The sequence below is a fragment of the Bufo bufo genome, chromosome 3, assembly GCF_905171765.1.
Source record: "Bufo bufo chromosome 3, aBufBuf1.1, whole genome shotgun sequence".
Lineage (NCBI taxonomy): Eukaryota > Metazoa > Chordata > Amphibia > Anura > Bufonidae > Bufo > Bufo bufo.
Genome location: NC_053391.1, coordinates 368773184 through 368795916, shown reverse-complemented (window position 1 = coordinate 368795916; position 22733 = coordinate 368773184). Strand labels below are relative to the sequence as shown.

Below are 22733 nucleotides of genomic sequence, written 5' to 3'. Positions count from 1 at the left end.
TGAGAGAAGTGACAGGACACAGTTTAGATTACAGTTTGAATGAACCCTTTAGGATCAAATTGGCTTCTCAAGGAGATCTATATGTTAAAGGCATCCCTTCTTCTGTCTCATTCAGTAGCTATAGAACTAAGGGTACTTTCACACTTGCGGCAGGACGGATCCGGCAGGCTGTTCCCCCTGTCGGATCCGTCCTTCCGCTGTTTCGCCGGACCGCAGCTCTGTCCCCATTGACTATAATGGGGGCAGAGCTCTGGCGCAGCACGGCAGTGCATGGTGAAAGGCCGCCGGACTAAAAGTACTGCATGTCCAACTTTAGTCCGGCGGCCTCTCACCGCGAACTGCCGTGCTGCGCCGGAGCTCCGCCCCCATTGTAGTCAATAGGGGACGGAGCGGCGGTATATGTAACATGGTATACAGCATTATTGGGGGGGGGCTCTATGGAGAAGTGGGGGGGGGGGGGGGGGCACTATGGGGGCACCTACTAGGGGCTTTATGATGCGGCTCCGCCTGGCTCCTAACTTTTTTAGCTGGCTCCTAGATTCCAAGGAAATTTGTCAAGCCCTGCATTAGGCATGAGCGAATCGACTTTGGATGAAACATCCGAAGTCGATTCGCATAATACCTTGTTTGAATACTGTACGGAGCAAGTGCTCTATACAGTATTAGAATGTATTAGCTCCTATTACCTGAAGTTATTACTTTGCGAAGTCTCGCGAGACTTTGCATAATAAAACTTCATAAATACATTTCTACTGTAAAAAAAACCATTTCCCGAACCTGTTCCACTGCAGGAACAGTCTTCAATTTGTTTTGCAGGAAAACATAGCCACCGATGCATGAGCGCCAGGGAGCAAAACCCAGATTGTAGGAGAGATTATAGCTATCTAAAATGCAGATGTATGACATCTAGTGGCCAATGTGAGGACTGACACACATTTCTGATCACTAAATGGCTGTGTATTAATTAAATGTTTTTGTGTTTTTACACAGAGGTTGTCTTGAACTATATGGACAGCTATTTAAGTCTGTTACCAAGAAATGACGATGACCAGTCCAAATCCGTAACATTCTTCATGTGGATAAAACAGAGCAGCTGTCCTAGGAAGTCAAAGATGAATACTTCTGTACAGTGCTTGTGGAAATGCCCAACACAAGCTTCACAGTAACTTGACTGCGCAGCTCCAATTTCAAACAAGAAATGTGGCAAAGGAAAACTTGCTTACCACGATTCATGTAGAATGAAATGCAGCAATTTTTATAATACAGATGCTGGGAATTTTTTTAAACCATTTCTAGTCGAATTCTGTGTGAAATTCCACTCATACCCATCATCTATACACACACACACACAAATAAAATAAAAAATAAAACCATGTAGAAAACAATTGAAATCTATTTATTTCATATGAGGTGCTCATCCACTGTAAAAGGAGATGTGCAACACAGACAGCAAATCCACACAAATACAAAAGGATATTACAGTGCCCCCGTAAAAATTAAGCACAACTAAGTAGTGGATGACAAGTCTAAAGTACAATACATACTTCAAACAAAAGAAAAGAATGCACTGGGGGAAAGGGCTTAAAAAGAGCTCATCCTAGATAGTAATAGGAGCAAAGTTGACTTTTCCAGTGGAAAAATATAAGGAATGTTTGCATGAAGCTGCCTGGTCCAAGACTCTTCAAATCAAAAGGAGGTGCACCTGAAGGCACAGTGCCCGACAAGCTCTCTCATTTACTCCTCTCCTTGCTTTGTTAAAATCAAAACGAAACAAAACCGCCATTGTACTCAGTTAAAAATGACATTTTTGTATAAAATATTTATATATAAAATAAAATGGAAGTGAATTTTCTGACTAAGATGAATAAAAGCAAGTTGAGGTGAATGAGAGGACTGATAGCTTGCAGAACAGGAAGGTCATTGTCCAAGTGCTGGATAAAGAGACATATCTGGAGTGAGACGCCACTAGATTGCACCAGGGGAAATGGGAACAAAAGAGGTATTTATATCATAGTTACAACTAGGAGCCTTGCCCCTCTGGATCTACACCACCCTCTGTGTCTTCATCATTGTAGATATTCTCTGCCTGCAAAAGCAAAAAAATAAAAATAAAATATGATAAGGGGCATACCAGCTGTAGCATCTTACTCAGGTTAGTGCAGATTTCTTATAAACTGGCTCTGAAACAGACTACAGGCATTAGGCCCCTTTCACACGTGCGAGTATTCCGCGCGGATGCGATGCGCGAGTTGAACGCATTGCACCCGCACTGAATCCTGACCCATTCATTTCTATGGGGCTGTGCACACAAGCGGTGATTTTCACGCATCACTTGTGCATTGCGTGAAAATCGCAGCATGCTCCTCTTTGTGCATTTTTCACGTAACGCAGGCCCCATAGAAATTAATGGGGGTGCGTGAAAATCGCAAGCAAGTGTGGATGCGGTGCGATTCATGCACGGTTCCTAGGTGACGATCGGGATGGGGACCCGATCATTATTATTTCCCCTTATAACATGGTTATAAGGGAAAATAATAGCATTCTGAATACAGAATGCATAGTACAATAGGGCTGGAGGGGTTAAAAAATAAACACTTTTTTTTTTAACTCACCTTAATCCACTTGTTTGCGCAGCCAGCATCTCTTCTGTCTTCATCTGTGAGCAATAGGACCTTTGATGACGTCACTACGCTCATCACCATGGTGATGGATCATTGATGGACCATGTGATGAACGCAGTGACGTCAAAAAGGTCCTATTGCTCACAGATGAAGACAGAAGAGAAGCCGGACTGTGCGATCAAGTGGATTAAGGGGAGTTAAAAAAATAAAATAAAATTTTAACCCCTCCAGCCTTATTGTACTATGCATTCTGTATTCAGAATGCTATTATTTTCCCTTATAACCATGTTATAAGGGGAAATAATACAATCTACACTACAACTAACCCAAACCTGAACTTCTGTAAAGAAGTTCGGGTCTGGGTAACACAGTCGGTTTTTTATCACGCGCGTGCAAAACACATTACACCCGCACGATAAAAACGGAACATCGGAACGCAGTCGCAGTCAAAACTGACTGCAATTGCGTTCCTACTCGTGCGGATTTGCCGCAATGCACCGGGACGCATCTGGACCTAATCCGGACACGCCCGTATGAAAGGGGCCTTAGATGTTTGATGTGATGAATTTAATGATTGTGTCAAAAAACAAGAAACGAGAAACAAGAGGGAATGTTAAAATAACTTCCCTGCTGGAAATAGGAGTCAAAGTCTACCCCAATAACAGTACATAATACATTTCCATATTACAAGCGCATAATAATTAGATGTGACCAGTATCAGCCAACAGTTAGGCCTCATGCACACAACCATATCCGTATGTCTGTCCACAAACCATGGAACCACAAAATATGCATTTTTCTCTCTCCCATCAAAATCAGATCGCACATGGATGAAAAATAAAGTCATGTGCATGAGGCTTTATCTAAAGATAAATGCACCAGTAGCAGGGCACAACACCATTTTTGGTGATGTGTACAGTACAAGTGCTGGGAGGTGTGTATATCTCTCGCAGATACCTCAGCTGGGTGAGCTAATTGCTGAAACCACTACAGCTTTCTGGATTTCAAAGTGTAGTTTGCTGAGGCAGTTTTTGTCTAGATGTTGTTCTGGGCTGGATTTCATGTGGACCGGGCGATAGGTTTGGTAGTGGGATCTGCCAGTCCACACTCTTCACTACAGGTGATCGCAGGTGAGGCCTGCTGCTGTAATCAAGGAGGGATAAAACAACCTTCTGTTTATGACTTGGAGGGAGAAAGGCCGAGGAAGCCCGAGAGGCTATGTGGTCTCAGCCAGGAGGGCTGAGGGGCCATGAGGCTTTGTAAAGCCTGAAGTTTGGGGGGCCCAGCGACACCCACGGAAAGAGGGTCGCACTGTCGGAGTCGGGAGGACTTCTGGACCATCTCCCCCCAAGGGTGCTGTCGGGGTCACAGCCTGGAGGCTGCTGGACCTAATCCAGTGTGTGAACGGCGCGCTATAGGTGAGGTAGAGACAACACGTATATTAGGTAGAACCCAGAGGGGCAGGTGTTCATTTTCGATGTTTGTGTGTGAGATTATATAATGATAGATAGATAGATAGATCCGTTCAGGATGTCTTCAGTTCAGTCATTTTGACTGATCAGGCAAAAAAGAGAAAACTGTAAATCTCCGGCGAAAAGAACTGAAGACTTGCCTGAATGCCGGATCTGTAATTTTTTTTTCCCATAGGAATGTATTAGTGCCGGATCAGGCATTCAAAATACCGGATCCGTCCTTCCGGTCTGCGCAGACCTTTAAAAATGAGGAAAAAATAAAAATACTAGATCAGTTTTGCCTGAAGACACCGGAAAAATGGATCCGGTATTGCAATGCATTTTTCTGACTCATCAGGCATTTTTCAGACTGATCAGGATCCTGATCAGTCAGAAAAAATGACATGCGTTTGCATACAGTTTGCCTGATCAGGCAGGCAGTTCAGGCAACGGAACTGCCTGCATCAAACAACGCAAGTGTGAAAGTACCCTAAGCTCGCCACTACCCTTCAGAATCAAAACTGCATGCAAGGCTGCCTTATACCTGCAGTGGAAGTGTATGGTCTGACGTAATTTCCCCAGAAATTGAATGAGCAGCTATAACCGAATTAAAAAGTTAGGACTCACCATTTGCCAAACTTGCATGATATTGTCTTCAGATACTGAACATATAACCCAAGGCTCATTAGGATTCCATGAAAAATCAGAGATCTTTGCTGTGTGACCTCCATGAATAAACTAAGGAACACATGAAGAAAATGTTATTTGGGGGAAAAAATAAAAATAAAATATAATCCTACAAAACCAGAATTCTTGATAAACTTGCACATGGGTACGTACCAGCAACTCAGGAGGGCCATCTTCAGCATCCTCCGGAGACTGTTCTTCTCCAATTTTACTTGAAAAGAAGAAAATAGGTGTTAAAGGGGTTGGCCCATCTTGGACCTTGGGGCTCTGCACCTATATTTAGAACAGAGCCTAAAAAGTGCCGTAGGGCGCCCTGCGCATGCGTGACCACACTCCATTTATTTCTATGGAACTGGCGCTTGGCTATTTTCCAAGTACCATTGAAATTAAGCGCACTGCACAAGCGTGGCCACCGCTCCATTCACTTCTTTCAGCAGTCCCATAGAAATGGATGGTAGCCACATGCACCCTCTGGCACCTTGGCTCCATTCTAAGTATAGGTGCGGGACCTGCACCTATCAGACATTGGGGGCATATCCTACCGATATGCCCCCAATGTCCAAGATGGGAATACACCTTTAAGAAAACGAGTGCCCTTATAGAGCAGAGGTCAAGATTTTCTTTAATACCTTTCAAAATGTTGGTATTACAAGTTATATTCTCACCCAATCCCCACTCACTACATTAACTCTGTGTAAAAACTACAGTATAACTTGACTTGCATTGTTTGTTTTACCTTGCAATACAAATGCTCTGCAATACTGGCAGCAATGCCCTGTTGGAAATGCAGCAGCAGAATGAAGAACAGAAGTTTCCTTTGGCATCCCTGTTATAACTACAAACGTGTACTCTATGCATTTAGACACTATAAACTATGACATATGCAGCAACAATACAAGATTTCAATTCAGTGCAGCCACACATGTAGAAAAACAAACCTGCATATAAACAGAGTGACTTACACACTGTACAATTTCATAAATCACTATGTTCACTACAATAACTGCACTTCAATATTACATGTATGTGCAAATGCATAAGGTCTGCAAATTACCTTAAATCCCAGACATTCAACCTCCGATCAGTACCACTAGACGCCAGAATAGTTTCATTGTGTGGGGACCATTGTACCTGCAGGTAAATTGAATTGCCGCCATTAAGTTGTCCCATACATAAAGCATAAACATAGAGAACAGGATCAATGAGATTACTCTTCGTGGAATCGCCTCTCTTACTTCAAGATTTGCCAGGTAACATTGAGTTTAATAAAATGATGCCCACCAAATCTTAGTGTTATATCAGAAGATTACATTTTTTTTGTTCTACCTGGAAAATTTCGTCTTTATGGGACTCAAAGGAATGTAACTTCAGTTTCAGATTCCGCAGATCCCACAATGCCACAGTCTATTGATAGAGAGAAGACAGGCGTAAATGAGTAGCAACGAATTAAACCCAAAAAGATCAGATAGATACAGAAAACAAACCAACAATTCTAGAACACACATTCAAAGCTAGGTCAGGCAACTGAAATATTGCAGATTACCCCTTGAAGTGATGGAGATAAACAATCATGCTCGGGTGCTATATAGCCTCTAAAATAATAAGCCCCAGCTTCACAAATGTGTGCAATGTCCTTCGCCACTTACTTGTATATCAGGCCTGTACAGGAGTACTTCTCGGTGTCTAATCATTTCTAGGTAGATTTAAATACATTTCTAAACCTTGTTCCTAGTTTTTGCATTAACTGGGAAAAGTAGAACACTACAAATACTGTAAAGAAGATTTGCTGTAAAACCGTGGTGACAGTAATGATTTTTATGCTTAACATCCACCAAACCTACACAAACTGCACCAAATATCACCATGAGAAAGAATGACTGTGCGCCAGACAAGAATAAATTACCTTGTCTGCAGACCCAGTAGCTAAGATGAACTCACTGTAGGGGTTGAAAGAAAGACAGTTGACCTCAGCTGTGTGAGCATCCACAGAATGGCTAGGTTTTGACGTGTTGTTTGATCGGGTGTCCCATCTAGTAGAGCAAAAGAGAAAATTAAAAAATATTAAACGGTGTATCAAATTCAATTATTCTGGGGCCTGACAGGTAAGGCCGCTTTCAGTGTTTGCTCAGTAATTTCCATCAGTTATGCGCTAAAATACAGCTTCGGATTTTGCTTGTATGAGGAGATTCACAAACCTCTTCCTCAGCATCAAAAAAACAGAAAAAATAAATTAAAAAATCCTACAGAATACAGTACATAGACAGTGAGGAGAGGAATGCAGCTCCATGTTCATTTTGTAGAGACATTCGATTTGTTCATAATGCTTAGCACATCACTGGCCTGGCCACTCGCTAAGCAAGTAAAGTAAATATACTTTATTTTTGCCTAAAAGTGCACTGATCTATTAATTCAGGGATGCGCAACCTGCGGCCCTCCAGCTGTTGTAAAACTACACCTCCCACCATGCCCTTCTGTAGGCTGTCCGGGAATTATGGGAGTTGTAGTTTTCCAACAGCTGGAGGGCCGCAGGTTGAGCATGACTATAATTAATTCAACTGACATACCAGATTAGCACAATACTTACATCATAAGTTTCTGGTCGTCTGCTACAGATCCAAACAGGGATTCATGTAATAAGTGCCAGGAAACATCTTCCACCACTGCAGTGTGTCCTGTGAAAATGGTCTTTGCATCAACCACCTTGCCCTCTTTGGGCACTGCACTGATATCCCACAAGCAAATTGTCTGAAGGTAAAGAGGGGAGAGGGGGAAAGGAAAAAAATAATAAGTAAATACATTGCAATCAAATCTTCTACAATAAAAAGGACGGATAGGTTGCACCTTACAATAGTTAGTGGCCTCTGCATATAGCAGTAAGATCAGTGTTAAACTCACATGGTCATCAGATGCACTAAGTAGGTTTCCACTAAGGTTAGGATTCCAGGACAATCCATATCCTTCCTTTTGGTGACCACGAAGCCGGAGATCAGGGTTACATTCTCCAGAGGGATCTACACAATGAGATAGGCAAGGTATCAGAAGCAGAAACTACAGTAAATAGTAAAATACATTAAAGCAGGCATGCTCAACCTGCAACCCACCAGCTGTTGCAAAACTACAACTCCCAGCATGCCCAAACAGCTTACAGCAGGGCATTGTGGGAGTTGTAGTTTTACAACAGGTTGAGCATGCCTGCATTAAAGAATCCACCACGAGCTCTACACTACGCAACCAGAATTTTATCTCAGATGACAGTAAAACATGCTCTTCAATACTCAGCTTTCTAAGTACTTAGGCCTCTTTCACACTTGCGTTGTTGGGATCCGGCATGCACTTCCGTTGCCGGAGGTGCCTGCCGGATCCGTAACAACGCAAGTGTACTGAAAGCATTTGAAGACGGAACCGTCTTCCAAATGCTTTCAGTGTTACTATGGCACCCAGGATGCTATTAAAGTCCTGGTTGCCATAGTAGGAGCGGGGAGCAGGGGAGCGGTATACTTACAGTCCGTGCGGCTCCCCGGGCGCTCCAGAATGACGTCAGAGCGCCCCATGCGCATGGATGACGTGATCCATGCGCTTGGGGCGCCCTGACGTCACTCTGGAGCGCCCGGGGAGCCGCACGGACGGTAAGTATGCTGCTCCCCTGCTCCCCGCTACACTTACCATGGCTGTCAGGACTTTAGCGTCCCGGCAGCCATGGTAACTATTCAGAAAAAGCTAAACGTCGGGTCCGGCAATGCGCCGAAACGACGTTTAGCTTAAGGCCGGATCCGGATCAATGCCTTTCAATGGGCATTGATCCCGGATCCGGCCTTGCGGCAAGTCTTCAGGATTTTTGGCCGGAGCAAAAAGCGCAGCATGCTGCGGTATTTTCTCCGGCCAAAAAACGTTCCGTACCGGAACTGAAGACATCCTGATGCATCCTGAACGGATTACTCTCCATTCAGAATGCATTAGGATAATCCTGATCAGTATTCTTCCGGCATAGAGTCCCGACGACGGAACTCTATGCCGGAAGACAATAACGCAAGTGTGAAAGAGCCCTTACTTATAAATTTACAAAAACAAAACCATTTTTGTGTAAACCTAGATTGTGAAGCCAAGTTAAAGGGGTTCTTCAAGACTGATGTTTTTAAATACTGCCCCACCCATATTTATCTGCTTGCCTGCACTGTGCTTCAGTCCCCCCATAAAAACGTTTGGTGTGCACAACTGCAGCCAATGACAGGTCTCAGGCCATTCAGACGTGCACACGTGGTGGATCCATGGAACTGACTAAGGGGCGGATAGCAGACAAGTGTGCTCCTAGAAATTAATTTGCATATATTAACTTCATATTATTTTGAGCAATACGTACACATATGAACATGGGACCAACACAGATGCCTTCAGCTGCCAACTGCACATGCAACAGGTCAGTGAGTTTAATAGGTACAAATCTGCTGACAGATGCCCTTTAAACCCTTCATCACGGGAGCAATGGGCAAACATGGCGCCTGCTCGCACGTGCAGGGGGCGGCATGGCCGGCGGGTCTCTGCTGTGTCAAACAGCAGAGACCTGTGGCTAATGACCACAAGTGGCAATAATGCTGAATGCGGTCACTAAAGCCTCTAGATGCCATGATCACGGCATCTAAAAACTTCTTACTGGCATCCTCATTGCCGAAGAGACCCAGGGTATTGAAGCTGCAATTCTTATTTTGGCGATCAGGTCAACATAACAAGTGAGCAATTCTGTACCAATATGGATATATAATAAACATAATGGTACAGATTTAAAAAGCCCAAAAAATAAAATAAAAATTTATATATTATATACAATTGTGGTCTTCTGCCAGTATCCAATATGGCGCTTCTACACACGTATTGATGTGAGCATGTGCGTTGAAAAGCTGTCAGAGTCTTCCGGTCCTGCCGTGTCCGATTTGGGCTACACGCCTGTATTGGATGTAGCGTGACGTCACTTAGCAGAGCGGCGCGCCTGTTGGGGACGAGACATACGTCACTCTGCTGAGACGCATCCTAACGCCTGCGCACTTCCCAAAGGTAGACGCCAACTTTGGCTATTGCGGACATGTGAGAATACGCCGTTTCCATTTGGCATGTCATTCTTTACATCGCTTGCTCCTCCTGTTTTTAAATTAATGTAATTATGTGTATACACAACAGCTGATGTATATTGGCGCTACTTGTATAGTAATTATATCACATTACTGTAAAGTTTTTTGATGTCTCATATCTGATTATGTATCACCATTTCTATCACTAGATGACTTTGTATTTTTTAATTTGTAATCATGTTACATTTGTTTTTACACATGTTTTCACTATATTGATTGTAATTATTGATCACTCCACCCTCTAATCATGTACATCTATTTATACCATATGTTACACTTATGTTTGATGCTAGAGAAAGGCTCTGTGTTTTGAGCCGAAACGTTGCTTCACTGTGCCACTGTGGCTGAATAATAAATTTCCACTTTTTTCTATTGGATGTGCTGTCCGTTTTCATCTACATACTCATCATATCCGAAAAATACGTTGAATGGCGTAATGGAAGGAAGGGTCAAAATGGCCCTTTCGCCATTTTATCATCGCTTCTCTTACACAAAAAATAAAAATAAGTTATGAATATGGTTATGTAAAAAAAAATAAAACTCAGTTTTAATTTATTTTTACACTACACAAAAAAAAATAACTATACATATGTGGTATCGTCGTAATCGTACTTACTAGAGATGAGCGAATTTCATATTTTGAAATTCGTTCACGCTTCCTTTGGTGTTAAAAGCAGAATTGCGTTATGGATTCCTTTACCACGGACCATAACGTAATTCTATGATGGAATGCCTTTACAAGCATTACGTTATTCATTCCGTCATAATAGAAGTCTATGGGCTGCAAAACAGATCCGTCCCGTTTTAGTTATGCAGCGGAGTGCTCTAAAGGCATTCCGTTATGCATTCTGTCATAGAATTTAGTTATGGTCCGTGGTAACTGAATCCATAACGCAATTCTGCTTTTACCAAACGAAGTGTGAACGAATTTCAAAATATGAAATTCGCTCATTTCTAGTACTCACACAAAGAATGAAGGGCACAGGTCAGTTTTTTCCACAAAGGGAACACCATAGGAACAAAACCCGTAAAACGGTGGAGGAATTTAGTTTTTTCCACAATTCAACCCCATTTGGATTTTTTTTCCCGCTTTCCACTACATTGTATGCCATATTAAACGGTACCTGAAAGTACAACCTGTCCGAGGAGGGGAGGGGAGCTCAAGGAACAAAAATGAAAAACACAAAAACCTCTGGTATTCTAATGGGTAAGCCATTTTAGGGGTTACCCAAGTGCTGCTTAAAGGGGTGGTCCAGGATTGGGGACATTTGTCTATTAGTAATCTAATAACAAACATTACAAATATGCATGTGGTACCTTTAGAACATATTGCTGAAGCCCTGTTTTCCTGCTTTCAATTCATGTCCGGAAGTGAGTGTTTTCTTATCTTCAGTGACGTACCGGGTCCCTGGCAGGCGAGCAAAGCCTCCTCTTCCTCTGCTCAGGGAGCCCGGTGACATCACTGGCAGTCTAGATAATTATGCAGAGAGGTTGGAGGGGCGGTAACTTGTCTGGCCGACATCACGCTAAGCCCCGCCCCCAGTCGGTGACGTCACCGTCCCTTCAGCATTACAATGAATGGAGGAGGATTACTATGCTTGTTAGCATAGAAAACTCCTCCCATCAGAATTACTAGCTAATGGGCAGAAGGCTTTAGAAAGGAGGAATTCCTTTCACCACAGGATGACATGGACATGCTAATTGCATATATTGCATTTAGACAATGGCATGTTGATTGTGTGTAAAAAAAAAAAAAAAAAAAAAAATTTAATAAAAAGATAATAAAACAATGGCTCAGTTAAAAGAAAAGGTAATAATAGTGTAATCAGTCTGCTTTTTTTTTGTTGATTTGAAATAAACGGATAATCCTATTTATGTAATGAGGATGCTTTTGTCTAGTTTAAAATCATTTTTTTTAGCCCTGTACTTGTGTTTTGGAATGAATCTTTTTTGCACATTCTACTTTTGGAGTTGCAGTGTGTGCATTTCACTTTCCTGTGGTTATACATCGGTTTCAACTGATTGCCAGGTCAGTATATAAGGTTTACCTTGAAATATAGGTATGTTTATGGATGCATGTGGAAGTGTGCCCCTTAGTGTGATGTCAGGTATGTTTATGGATACATGTGGGAGCGTGCCCCTTACAGTGTGACAGTGTCCGATTGTCTCTAAGCTCTGCAAACACTGAGCACGACAGATGCCAGAGATAGAGCAAGAAGAAGTTTATGGGCGTACATATGGGGGAGGAATATAAGGCAGGAGGATGAATATGTATGAGGGGGGTGGATCGAAGCAGGAGTGGAGGCTGTGCTGGATGCATGAATATGTATGAGGGGGCGGGTGCAGGGACACGATGTTAGACAGGAAAAATCAGCAGATGCTGCTCTGCACTGGGACCCACAGTGCAGTGCGGCAGGAGGTGAAGGAACAGATAAACAGATATGTAAACAATGTGTTCAGAGCTGTAGGAGCCATGCTCCAGTGTAAAAGATACCTCAAACCACCTCGGGAACATAGACTTGGCTAATAAAGGTGAGTAAGAGGTTTTTAAAAAAATAAGTTTGATCCCGGACAACCCCTTTAAGGGTTCATTCACACGTCCGTAGTGTATTGCAGATCCGCAATACACCCGGCCGGAACCCCCATAGAACTGCCTATTCTTGTCCGCAATTGCGGACAAGAAAAGGACATGTTCTATTTTTTTCCGGTGCTGCGGACCGGAAATTCGGGGCCGCGCTCCAGAAATGCGGATGTGGAGAGCACACTGTGCTGTCTGCATCCTTTCCGTCCCCATTGAGAATGAATGGGTCCGCACCAGTTCCGCAGAATATGTGAAACGGATGGGGACCCATTCTATGGACGTGTGAATGGACCCTAAGAGTTTGTAAACCCTTCAGAATTTCTGCATAATTTTGACCTAAAACTACATGATATTTTGAAACAAGTCCTAAAAGCAAATAAAGATAACCAAATCAAACAAATAAGTCAAAATATTAGACCAGTTATTTATTTATTTATTGAGGGAAATGATCCAATATCACGTCTGAGTGGCAAAAAGTATGTGAACCACTACTTTCAGCATCTGGTGTGACCTCCTTATGCATCAATAACTGCAACTAAACATTTTAGGACTTGAAAGTCTGATACTTTTTGGCCAACTTTATGCAGAAATCTAGATTCTGAAGGGTTCACAGACTTTCAAGCACCACTAAAATTATTTCGGACACCCCCTTAAACACCAAAAAGATGAGGGCCGAACATTAACAGCGCAGCGAACATAGCATTCATGCAATGTGCCGTACATGTATGGTGTTCTGATCAAGTGGGCACAGTTCAGTACAGGGGCCTGGCTATTACTGAAAGCCAATGCGGTATCCACCAGAATTAGGGATCGACCGATTATCGGTTTTACCGAGATTATCGGCCGATATTCAGTATTTTGACCGTTATCGGCATCTATTTTGCCGATATGCCGATAACGTATTGGGAACACAGAACGCGCTGCTGTCAGAGCGATTCGTGTTCCCTCAGCAGCACAGGGGAGAAGGAAGCAGGGTCTCCCTCCCCCCCTGTGCTGCCGCCAATTAGAGGAGGGAGGACTAGAGGAGGGGCGGGGCTGTGGCCACCGCTCCACCAATGAAGATGAGTCTTTCATTAATTCAAATACAGGAGGCGGGAGCTGGCTGCAGAATCACATAGCCGGCTCCCGACCTCTATGAGCGGTAGCTGCGATCTGCGGTAGTTAACCCCTTAGGTGCCGCGGATCGCAGCTACCGCTCATAGAGGTCGAGAGCCGGCTATGTGATTCTGCAGCCAGCTCCCGCCTCCTGTATATGAATTAATGAAAGACTTGTCTTCATTGGTGGCGCAGTGTGCCCCCCCAAGCCTCCCAGTATTAATCATTGTTGGCGCAGTGCGCCCCCCACCCCCATCTCAGTATTAAAAACGTTGGTGGCGCAGTGCGCCCCCCCAGTACTAATCATTGGTGGCAGTGGCCACAGGGTCCTCTCTCCCCTGGTCCTCCGATCGGAGCCCCAGCTGTGTAATCCTGGGGCTCCGATCGGTTACCATGGCAGCCAGGACGCTACTGAAGCCCTGGCTGCCATGTTCAGCTCCATGCTGCTGTGTGCACAAAGCACAGAGCAGCAGGGACAGTGTGAGATCCTATTCACCCTGATAGATCTCTATCAGGGTGAATAGGAAAAGGGTTCTAGTCCCTAAGGGGGCTAAAAGTTAGTAAAAAAAAAAAAACTAACAAAAATATTAAGTATAAATGAAAAAGAAAGATTTACAAAAAAAAATAAAATACACGTTAACAATAAATATTAATTTTCAGCAGATTTGTGTAGGAATTTTTTTTTTTTTTCAAAAATGAAAATTCCCAGAATATCGGTATAAATTATCGGCTATCGGCCTGAAAGTTCACAAATTATCGGTATCGGCCCTAAAAAAAAAAAAAATCAATATCGGTCGATCCCTAACCAGAATCCCTGAAAAACGCCAACTCCTTAGATGCTGTGAATGCTGATCACGACATGGCCTCTGAGCTTGGCATGAAGACAATGAGTCTCAGCCCCTAGTGTAATACTGACAGTTTCAATACAGCATGCATTGTACTGCATTGCAAAACAGGGATCAGAGCCTCAAAAGTCTTATACTGGGACTAAAATAATAATAATTTAAAAAAAAGTTTCCCTTAATCAAGCCATTTACAACTGCAGAACCGCCATTATTCAGTTGTTTCACCCACCAAAAATAATATCAAGTAATCAAAAAGTCATATGTACCCTAAAATGAAGTCGTCAAAACACCACCTGGTAAATATTTGACGTGTGAGGTTAATTAAATGAGGTCAAATCTTGGGAGATTTTTTAAATTTCATCTCAGTCTCTGCAGTTGTCAACCAGTGCTACACCAAGTTAAAACTGATTAGCTCAGTGTCTGCAGGAGGGGTATAGCTAAGGGGAGGAGTCAACACTTTCCTGCTTCGTGTTGCCTCCTAGTGGCAGCAGCTATACCCATGGTCTTCTGTAAATGTATGAAATTCCAGGACTGCAAGAAATTCACTGCATGTATTATGTGTGCTTTGGTGTAGTGGTGGTATGGAATGATGCGTGAATCTGACCATGGGTATAAAAAATAAATAAAAATTCAGCTTACCTGGTTTGGATGGGTGTTTGGTGTAGTCAAACACAAGAACATCACTAGATGGGGTTTTTGTTGCAATGATGCATGGGTTCTGGGGCATATAGCGAGCTCTGTTCACTTCTCCTTCATGGTTTATTTTTATCTCAATCTCTATTTTCCCGCTTACTGAGCCAAATCCTCCAAACTCTGTGAAACAAAGACTTTTTAAAGTCAGATCATATAGAACAAGCTAAAAACACCACTAAAACTAAACAGACGTTTTTGCAAAAATCCAAATACTCAGTGAAGTCTACCCAAAACTAGTCATATATTAGAATGATAGTGAAAGTATTTCCTGCCATAGATACTGGCAATTTTCTGTTCAAATTTTATTTTTATTTTTTAAGTGACAAGAGGAAAGGCAGCCATATTGGCTGGCACCTATAAATATGATTTTCAGAAACTTGCATTGCTTTTGATATCTTACTAAAATCAGTCAGCTGGTTCAGACAAAGGCCTCTTTCAGACGAGCGTGTCCAGTGCAGAAAACACTCCACATGTGAACGTTATTCCCAGTTATGGACACCACATTGTACAGATTTATAAATACCGTGTGTCTCTGCTTGACCTTGCTTCTACAGAATCATACTGACATAATGCTGTGACTATAAATTGGTAGATGCAAGGTCATGCAGAGAGAGACTGTATAAGAGTCCATTCACATGTCCGTAAGTGTTTTGCGGATCCGCAAATTGCAGATCCGGAAAACACGGACACCTGCAATGTGTGATCTGCAATTTGCGGATCCGCACATCACAGACACTATAATAGAAAATGCCTTTTCTGGTCCGCAATTGCGGACAAGAGTAGGACATGTTCTATTTTTTCCAGGAACGAAATTGCGGATCCCGAAAAAACGGATGCGGATCCAGGAAATGTGGATTTGCATCCGTTCCAGCCCCATTGAAAGTGAATGGGTCCGCAAATTGCGGAACGAATGCGGACCCAAATTACGGACGTGTGAATGGACCCTAATGCTGTGCGCTCCTGAGAAACAAGCAGTGTCCATAACGGGGAATCACACTCCCAACATGGAGCTTGTTTTCCGCACTGGACACGCTCGTTTGAAACAGGCCTAACCCTTCCTATATGTCCCAAGGTAAATTGTAGAGGAGATGCTCAACTAGAACCATCCGCTAGTAGTGAGGAGAGTCACTGTCTGAATACTGTTATCTAGAGCCACTTTTTGCAGTCTGATTTCAAAACATATTACCTTTCTTATCTTACAGAATTGAGCATTTCCCTTGACAACCATAAGGCTCTTAGCAGTGGGTCAACTACAATCAGCTCTATCCATTGTATTGTGTCTATGATGATATCCGTATGTCTACTACTAGACAAAGGGATTTCCAGAGGATCTCCTACCAATAATCAGTGAAAACCACTGACAGAACAAGGATGCCATGGTTTTCAGGGATCCTTAGACATCAATGGGCTTGTTTAGTCTCCATCACGGACCCATGCCTTCTTTATTTCTCCACTGAGAAAACCAAGATTGTGTGAATAAACACATTAACCTCACTGGATCGGTGTGCAGTCTCTGGGAACACAGACAGTATGAGTCCACGACTTAGGCTACTTTTACACTTGCGTTCGGAGCGGATCCGTCTGGTGTCTGTACAGACGGATCCGCTCTTATAATGCAAACGCTTGCATCCGTTCAGAACGGATCCGTCTGCATAACTGTTTTTTTCAGATCTGATTTTTTACTTTGTGAAAACTCAGATCCGACAGTATATTCTAACACAAAGGCGTTCCCATGGTGATGGGGACGCTTCAAGTTAGAATATACTAAAAGAACTGTGTACATGACTGCCCCCTCCCTCCCCTGTATTTAACTCATTGGTGGCCAGTGCGGCCGGCCCCCCCTAATTAAAATGAACGACCCCCCCCCCCCCATCATTGGTGGCAGCGGAGAGTTCCGATCGGAGTCCCAGTTTAATCGCTGGGACTCCGATCGGTAACCATGGCAACCAGGACGCTACTGCAGTCCTGGCTGCCATGGTTACTTAGCAATTTTAGAAGCAGCAGGGGACAGTCATGTACACAGTTCTTTTAGTATATTCTAACTTGAAGAGTCCCCATCACCATGGGAACGCCTCTGTGTTAGAATATACTGTCAGATCTGAGTTTCACGATCTAACTCAAATACGATGGTATATTCTAACATAGAGGCGTTCCCATGGTGATGGGGACGCTTCAAGTTAAAATATACCATCGGATTGGAGAAAACTCCGATCTGATGGTATATTAATAGGGACTCCTGACTTTACATAGAAAGTCAATGGGGGACGGATACGTTTGCAATTGCACCATATTATGTCAACGTCAAACGGATCCGTCCCCATTGACTTGCATTGTAAGTCTGGACGGATCTGTTTGGCTCTGCATGGCCAGGCGGACACCAAAACGCTGCAAGCTGCGTTCGGGTGTCCGCCTGCTGAGCGGAACGGAGGCCAAACTGATGCATTCTGAGCGGATCCGCATACACTCAGAATGCATTGGGGCAGTACGGATCCGTTCGGGGCCGCTTGCGAGAGCCTTCAAACGGAACTTACAAGCGGAACCCCGAACGCAAGTGTGAAAGTAGCCTTACTGACGTGTGAAAAGGGGCCCCAGCAGAGTGTGCCCGAGGCTTCCCGTTGAGTTTTGCAGATGGAAGCCTAAGGCATTTAACAGGTGCCACTGAATGGCATTCATCAACCAGAAGAATTCATGTAAAGGGGCATATACTGCATGGCATGCTTTTTCCTGGAATACTTGGACTTTTAATAACGAGGGCCTGTGGGACAGTTTGAAGGATGCTTCGCCAGCATGTGAAAGGATCCTAGGAGCTGAGGAAACCCATCATGGGTCCAGATGTAGTTATGTGTCTATGATGAGATGTATACCACACCTACTGTTACACAGATCATGCTGAATATACTGGAGATTTAAAAAAAAGGTAATATCCATAGATATATTGCCATGACCATTGAAATGGGGGAATTCTAATGATCAACGGAGTACCCAGCAATCAGTTCCCTGACGATCACTCATCCCCTAATCTGTGGGTATGTTCCATTAAAGAGAACCTCTCCTAACGTGTCAGTTTTAGTAACCACTTACATTCCCCATGTAATGACAACTCTGGGGGCATCAATTCTTATGACTCCTCTGTGGCATTCCGGTATTATTCCTTATAGAAGTTAAAAAAACAAAAACAGTAGTCTGCAGTAAAAGGTACTGCTGGGTGATGGTGCGTCTTATTCTGTCCAATCAGTGCTGCCAATGCCAGCATGGGTGCAGGGACACACCCCTAACTGCTAACACCCATCTGTACATTTACTGCAAACTTCTGACAACTGATTCATAACTTCTAAGGCTACTTTCACACTTGCGTTTGGTGCAGATCCGTCATGGATCTGCACAGACGGATCCGTTCAGATAATACAACCGCATGCATCCGTTCAGAACGAATCCGTTTGTATTATCTTTAACATAGCCAAGACGGTTCCGTCTTGGACACCACTCAAAAGTCAATGGGGGATGGATCCGTTTTCTATTATGCCAGATTGTCATAGAAAACGCATCCGTCCCCATTGACTTAAACCTCTTTCACACATACATGTGCGCTCCGTGGCCGTATTGTGGACCGCATTTGCGTATCCGCAATACGCGGGTGCCGTTCCTTGGGCATTCTGCATCACGGATGCAGACCCATTCACTTGAATGGGTCCGCAAATCCGGAGGTGCGGAACGGAACCACTACGAAGTGCTTCCGTGGGGTTTCATCCCGTACTTCCGTTCCGCAAAAAGATAGAAAATGTCCTATCTTTTTGCAGAACGCGGACCCATTAAAGTGAATGGGTCCAGGATCCGCTGCCCCACGGTTGGTGTTCGTGTTTTGCGGCCCACAGCACAAGGTCTTACATTGTGCAAGAGGCCTTACATGGTGTGCCAGGACGGACCCGTTTGGCTCAGTTTCGTCAGACGGACACCAAAGTGTAATGGAGACGGAACGGAGGCAAACTGATGGATTCTGAGCGGATCCTTATCCATTCAGAATACATTAGGTCAAAACTGATCCGTTTTGGACCGCTTGTGAGAGCCCTGACCGGATCTCACAAACGGAAACCAAAACGCCAGTGTGAAAGTAGCCTATTAGAAATAACATAAGAATGGCACACAGAGATGCTGCTGAATAGTTATTACATGGAGAATGCATAGTTTGTAAAACTGTTCTCTCTTTAGAGGACCTGTCCCCTCCCTGATGTGCTTGCATTCCCAGTGTAATAACTCTGGAGCATCTATGCGTTTCTCACACTGACAGCACTGATTTGATGTCAGCGTCAGACAGTGCAGATCCGCCAATAAGCTTCTTGTAGCAATAACTGAGGAACTGATTAACAGAATCATTACTGCAAGTACTTCCTAAGACTGACAAGTCAGCAGAGGCGACAGGTCATCTTTCAACGTGTCTAGATCTCCGTAGCACTCACCTCCTTTCTCACTGTCGTAATGGGAGGCGTCAAACTGGGCATCGTCATTGGGGAGCTGGACGCTGGCAATGACCAGGTGGTTCTGCTCGTCCGAGGTGTGGGTCCCCAGAACCAATCGGTGAACGCTGAAATCCTTCCCTTCAGGTCTGGGAGCACACAGGTGATACAGGTTAGAGCACTGAAGATGTCCCATCTAGGGGAGGAGTGTTAGTGGCGTCCACACTCACCTGGTGACATCAGGGAGCCACTGTGCGGTTAGACTAGGCCACTCCAGGGCATGGGTCATCACCAAGTCGTACAGGAAAGGGGTGTTCTTCTTCCAGATCTTGTACTCCTCGTTTATGACTCGCTCCTCCACCGCATCGTCAAACGCAGCTGTGCCCGGGAAACACAAAGAGAGAAAACGCAGAATAAGGAGGGCTGTGAGCCGCACCGAGTGTACACACTGTATAGAACACGCAGCGTTAGCTGCCGTGAACTTTCTCCACACTTACCCTCCTTATCCGCCATGGCACTGTAAGCGCTTATGCGGCCTTCTCGGCTTAGTAGGAAGCTCCTCTGGGTTCCCGCCGCGGTAATGGCTAAATACTTTACCCGGTAAGGACCTGCTGACGTCACAACATCACGTGGCACTGCTAGCTCACGTAGATCGGAAACAGGAGAGCCGCGCGCTTTTTCCAAGAGTCTGAAGGTTTCGTTTTTTCACCACACTGAGTGAACTAAAAACCCCTGCAGCGCAGTAAAGTACGCGGAACCCGACTCATTTAGCAACTTATTTTGTACTGTGAAACTGTTGATGATGTGCTGTGAGGGGTTATACACTGGGGGGTGCTGCTGTGTGACTGGTGGTTAGGAAAATGGCGCGCTGTGTAGCACACGTGCGCTTTTTCTAGCGTGAAGTTATACTGTGAAGAGCACAGGGATTGTACACTGAGATGGGAGACAGCTGTGTGGATGCAGAAGGAAGGGGGGGTATCTGGTTGTATAGGGGGTTGTGTTCTAAGAAGGTGTCTGGGTTGTATATGGAAGGGCTGTGTAGTAGGGTGGTGTCTGTAGGTTGTATGTTAGGGTGGCTGCGAGGGATTGTACACTAAGATGGTGGTGAGGGAAGGGGTATCTGGTTGTATAGGGGGGCTGTGTTCTAAGAAGGTGTCTGGGTTGTATATGGGGGGGGGGGGGCTGTGTAGTAGGGTGATGTCTGTAGGTTGTATGAGGGGAGGGGTAGCTGCGAGGGATTGTACACTAAGATGGTGGTGAGGGAGTGGGTATCTGGTTGTAGAGGGGGGGGGGGGGGGTGTTCTAAGAAGGTATCTGGGTCGTATATGGGGGGGCTGTGTAGTAGGGTGGTGTCTGTAGGTTTTATGTTAGGGGGGCTGTGAGGGATTGTACACTAAGATGGTGGTGAGGGAGGGGGTATCTGGTGGTAGAGGGGGGGGGGCGGTGTAGTAGGGTGGTGTCTAGGTTTTATGTTAGGGGGGCTGTGAGGGATTGTACACTAAGATGGTGGTAGGGGGGGGGGCTGTGTTCTAAGAAGGTGTCTGGGTTGTATATGGGGGGGCTGTGTAGTAGGGTGATGTCTGTAGGTTGTATGAGGGGAGGGGTGGCTGCGAGGGATTGTACACTAAGATGGTGGTGAGGGAGGGGGTATCTGGTGGTAGGGGGGGGGGCTGTGTTGTATATGGGGGGGGCTGTGTAGTAGGGTGGTGTCTAGGTTTTATGTTAGGGGGGCTGTGAGGGATTGTACACTAAGATGGTGGTGGGGGGGGGGGCTGTGTTCTAAGAAGGTGTCTGGGTTGTATATGGGGGGGCTGTGTAGTAGGGTGATGTCTGTAGGTTGTATGAGGGGAGGGGTGGCTGCGAGGGATTGTACACTAAGATGGTGGTGAGGGAGTGGGTATCTGGTTGTAGAGGGGGGGGGCTGTGTTCTAAGAAGGTGTCTGGGTTGTATATGGGGGGGGGGGGCTGTGTTGCATTGTATGTTCAGAGGGGTGGCTATGTAGTAGGTTGATGTCTGTAGGTTGTGTGTGAGGGATTGTACACTAAGATGGTGATGGATGAGGGAGGGAGTACCTGGTTGTATAGGAGGGGGAGGGGGCTGTGTTCTAAGAAGGTGTCTGGATTGTATATTTGGGGGGGGGGGGCTGTGTTGCATTGTATGCTCAGAGGGGTGGCTATGTAGTAGGGTGGTGTCTGTAGGTTGTATGTTAGGGGGGCTGCGAGGGATTGTACACTAAGATGGTGGTGAGGGAGGGGGTATCTGGTTGTAGAGGGGGGGGGGGGGGTGTTCTAAGAAAGTGTCTGGGTTGTATATGGGGGGGCTGTGTAGTAGGGTGATGTCTGTAGGTTGTATGTTAGGGGGGCTGTGAGGGATTGTACACTAAGATGGTGGTATGGGAGGGGGTATATGGTTGTATGGGGGGGGGGCTGTGTTCTAAGAAGGTGTCTGGGTTGTATATGGGGTGCTGTGTTGCATTGTATGCTCAGGTCCATAAATATTGAGACATCAACACAATTCTAAAATTTTTGTTGTTCAATTTCTTTTATTAAAAAGCAAAAAGAAAAGGGCAAAGACAGTACAATATCGTGTCTTGGGTATCGGGTTAAAGCATTGCATGACACGGATACAACAGAATAGCACAATATCAGAATGGATAATATGTTCCAGTAGGGCAACAAGGATGGTGACATCTAAAGCCACCCCTATTGAGAAGAATTCCCAACCCAAGAGAATGCTAGGACGAAGGAGAAGTCCTGCGCTGAGATAAACCTAAAACAGTTTCTAAATTGGCGGCTACCCTGCTCAACCACATCTGATAATCACTAGAATCCTTATATAACTAAGGGGTCCAATTTTAAGGTACTTAGCATCATTCCCTTCATCTTCCGCCAAGAGTTCCTCCATTCTACGAATTTTTTCAAAAGTATTGAGCCAATCCCTAAAGTGTGGGATGGTTGTAGTCTTCCAGTATCTAGGTATGACCAAGCGAGTGGTGCCTGTCTCTCGATCACAACGTCAGCAAATGCTTGGGCATGACGGGTAAAAAGAGATCAGGAGTCCTATACCACCTAGACATGATCTTAAAATTCTTCTCTTGCAAACTACAGCTGATGGATGATTTATGTGATAACGTGAATGCCTTTGCCCATTGCTTGGCGGAAAAGGATTTACCCAGTTCCCTCTCCCAC

At 44.6% G+C, this 22733-nt stretch overlaps 2 protein-coding genes across 3 annotated transcripts in view; one reads left to right on the top strand and one right to left on the bottom strand.

The window, feature by feature from the left end:
* SYNC (syncoilin, intermediate filament protein) overlaps positions 1 to 1595 on the top strand; it is a 44436-nt gene extending 42841 nt beyond the window's left edge. Inside the window, exon 4 of the mRNA XM_040424585.1 lies at positions 991 to 1595. Coding sequence (XP_040280519.1) covers positions 991 to 1042 — 52 coding nt within the window. The 3' untranslated portion in view covers positions 1043 to 1595. The remainder of the gene's footprint in view (positions 1 to 990) is intronic.
* Positions 1376 to 20326, bottom strand: RBBP4 (RB binding protein 4, chromatin remodeling factor). Of its 2 annotated transcripts, none has more exons than XM_040424583.1 (12): positions 20042 to 20326; positions 19775 to 19922; positions 19548 to 19693; positions 15040 to 15213; positions 7655 to 7770; positions 7344 to 7504; positions 6663 to 6789; positions 6086 to 6163; positions 5814 to 5893; positions 4913 to 4970; positions 4700 to 4810; positions 1376 to 2086 (listed from the first exon to the last, which is right to left on the bottom strand). In XM_040424583.1, the coding sequence occupies exons 1-12, from the start codon at positions 20055 to 20057 to the stop codon at positions 2021 to 2023; spliced, it is 1281 nt and encodes a 426-aa protein (XP_040280517.1). In that variant the 5' UTR covers positions 20058 to 20326; the 3' UTR covers positions 1376 to 2020. The 2 variants fall into 2 exon arrangements, with proteins under 2 accessions (XP_040280517.1, XP_040280518.1); XM_040424584.1 differs by having other exon boundaries at positions 5814 to 5890; positions 20042 to 20323.
* Positions 20327 to 22733: the final 2407 nt, after the last annotated feature.

Excerpts from the sequence above, each read along its gene's own strand:
- RBBP4 (XM_040424583.1), bottom strand. Across the intron at positions 7,771-15,039 it reads CAAACACCCATCCAAACCAG|ATCCCTCTGGAGAATGTAAC; the intron begins GTAAGCTGAATT and ends CTCATTGTGTAG. Across the intron at positions 4,811-4,912 it reads ATGGCCCTCCTGAGTTGCTG|TTTATTCATGGAGGTCACAC; the intron begins GTACGTACCCAT and ends TGTGTTCCTTAG.